Source organism: Olea europaea, unplaced genomic scaffold (assembly GCF_002742605.1).
Source record: "Olea europaea var. sylvestris unplaced genomic scaffold, O_europaea_v1 scaffold23166, whole genome shotgun sequence".
Taxonomy (NCBI): domain Eukaryota; kingdom Viridiplantae; phylum Streptophyta; class Magnoliopsida; order Lamiales; family Oleaceae; genus Olea; species Olea europaea.
In genome coordinates this window covers 1-1,299 of record NW_019241266.1, presented here as the reverse complement: position 1 = coordinate 1,299, position 1,299 = coordinate 1, and the positions used below count along the sequence as shown (strand labels likewise).

The window sequence follows — 1,299 nt, the reverse complement described above, 5'->3', positions numbered from 1 at the left end:
AACTCTAATTCTATCGTTCTGTGTTTTTATTAGTAGCTTAGATGATATGGGCTAGATTTTCCATCTTCTCATTTATAATATTTCTAAAATTTTGCCCTTTGTAAAAATCAATGATCTATCCGCCTTATGTTTGTAGAGTGATTCTGTTTATGCAAGATTTTCAAAATCCTTGTCATTTCTTACTTTATTTATTTGTTTGCTCTAGGGAAAGAACAAACAAATGCAATGACATCAAAGACGAGAAGAGGAAATAATCTTCCAAGTGAGATAGGAGATCGATTCAGTTGTTTATCAGACGAGATAATCAGTCATATTCTGTCCTTTCTTCCAGTAAAATCTGCTGTCCGAACAAGCATTCTGTCCAAGAGGTGGCAAAACCTCTGGAATTTTACAACAAATCTTGAATTTGAGGAGAACACTTTGATTGCAACTAGTTCTGTTTATGATGTAGAACATGTACTGAGTTGTTGCACATCACCACATATCAATAAGTTCTCTCTCACAGTAAATTGTTATGTTCATGATGAACGTCTTGAGTCATGGATAAATTACGTAATTAAGCGCAATGTACGTGAGCTCAGACTCGAGGGACCAGTTTTTCCACATTGTATTTTCACATGCAAGACCCTTACAGTTCTGGAACTCGAGTCTGGTGTACTATTTGATGATGAGGACATTCCTACTTGTTCTGATATTGATTCTGATTCCGATACTGATTCTGATGTACTATTTGATAACAAGGACATCCGGATTCCTACTTCTTTTGATCTCCCAAATCTGAAAACCTTCCGCTCATGTCTTCTCTATTATTCATGTGATTTCATGGAGAAGCTTCTCTCTAGTAGCCCCCTACTAGAGGATTTAACTATAGAGGGAACTGTAACAAGTGATTTTATATTTGATCTTTCATGTCCACTTTTGAAAAGATTGAAGATAGTGTTACGAGGACGAAAGGAACGTAAGGATGTGCAATGTAAAATTGTAATAAATGCTCCAAACCTTGAGTATCTAGAGCTTGTGGATATCTCAACAGTGGAATATGATGTGGAGAATTTGACATCAATAGCTGAAGTAAAAATTGATACAAGATGGGAAGTTTTTGTTAATAGATCAATACTTTGGCTTTTCAGGGCAATCGACACCTTGAAATCTTTATCATTGCACGACATTTTTATATCCGTAAGTTTCTTTGCATTTCCTATATATATTTGGCATCTGCTCTACCATGCAGTATCTAATCAGCAAACAATATCCTGCATTACATTGTATGCTTGTTCTCATTTTTTTCTTTAAAAAAAA

The 1,299-nt window shown here is 35.0% G+C and overlaps 1 protein-coding gene across 1 annotated transcript; it reads left to right on the top strand.

Moving 5' to 3' along the window:
- Positions 1 to 225: 225 nt before the first annotated feature.
- Positions 226 to 1,179, top strand: LOC111381509 (F-box/LRR-repeat protein At4g14103-like; the record flags this gene model as incomplete). Its single annotated transcript, XM_023005295.1, has 1 exon — positions 226 to 1,179. A coding segment is annotated over exon 1 (954 nt), but the record flags the coding sequence as incomplete, so codon positions are not given.
- Between the last annotated feature and the right edge of the window lie 120 nt (positions 1,180 to 1,299).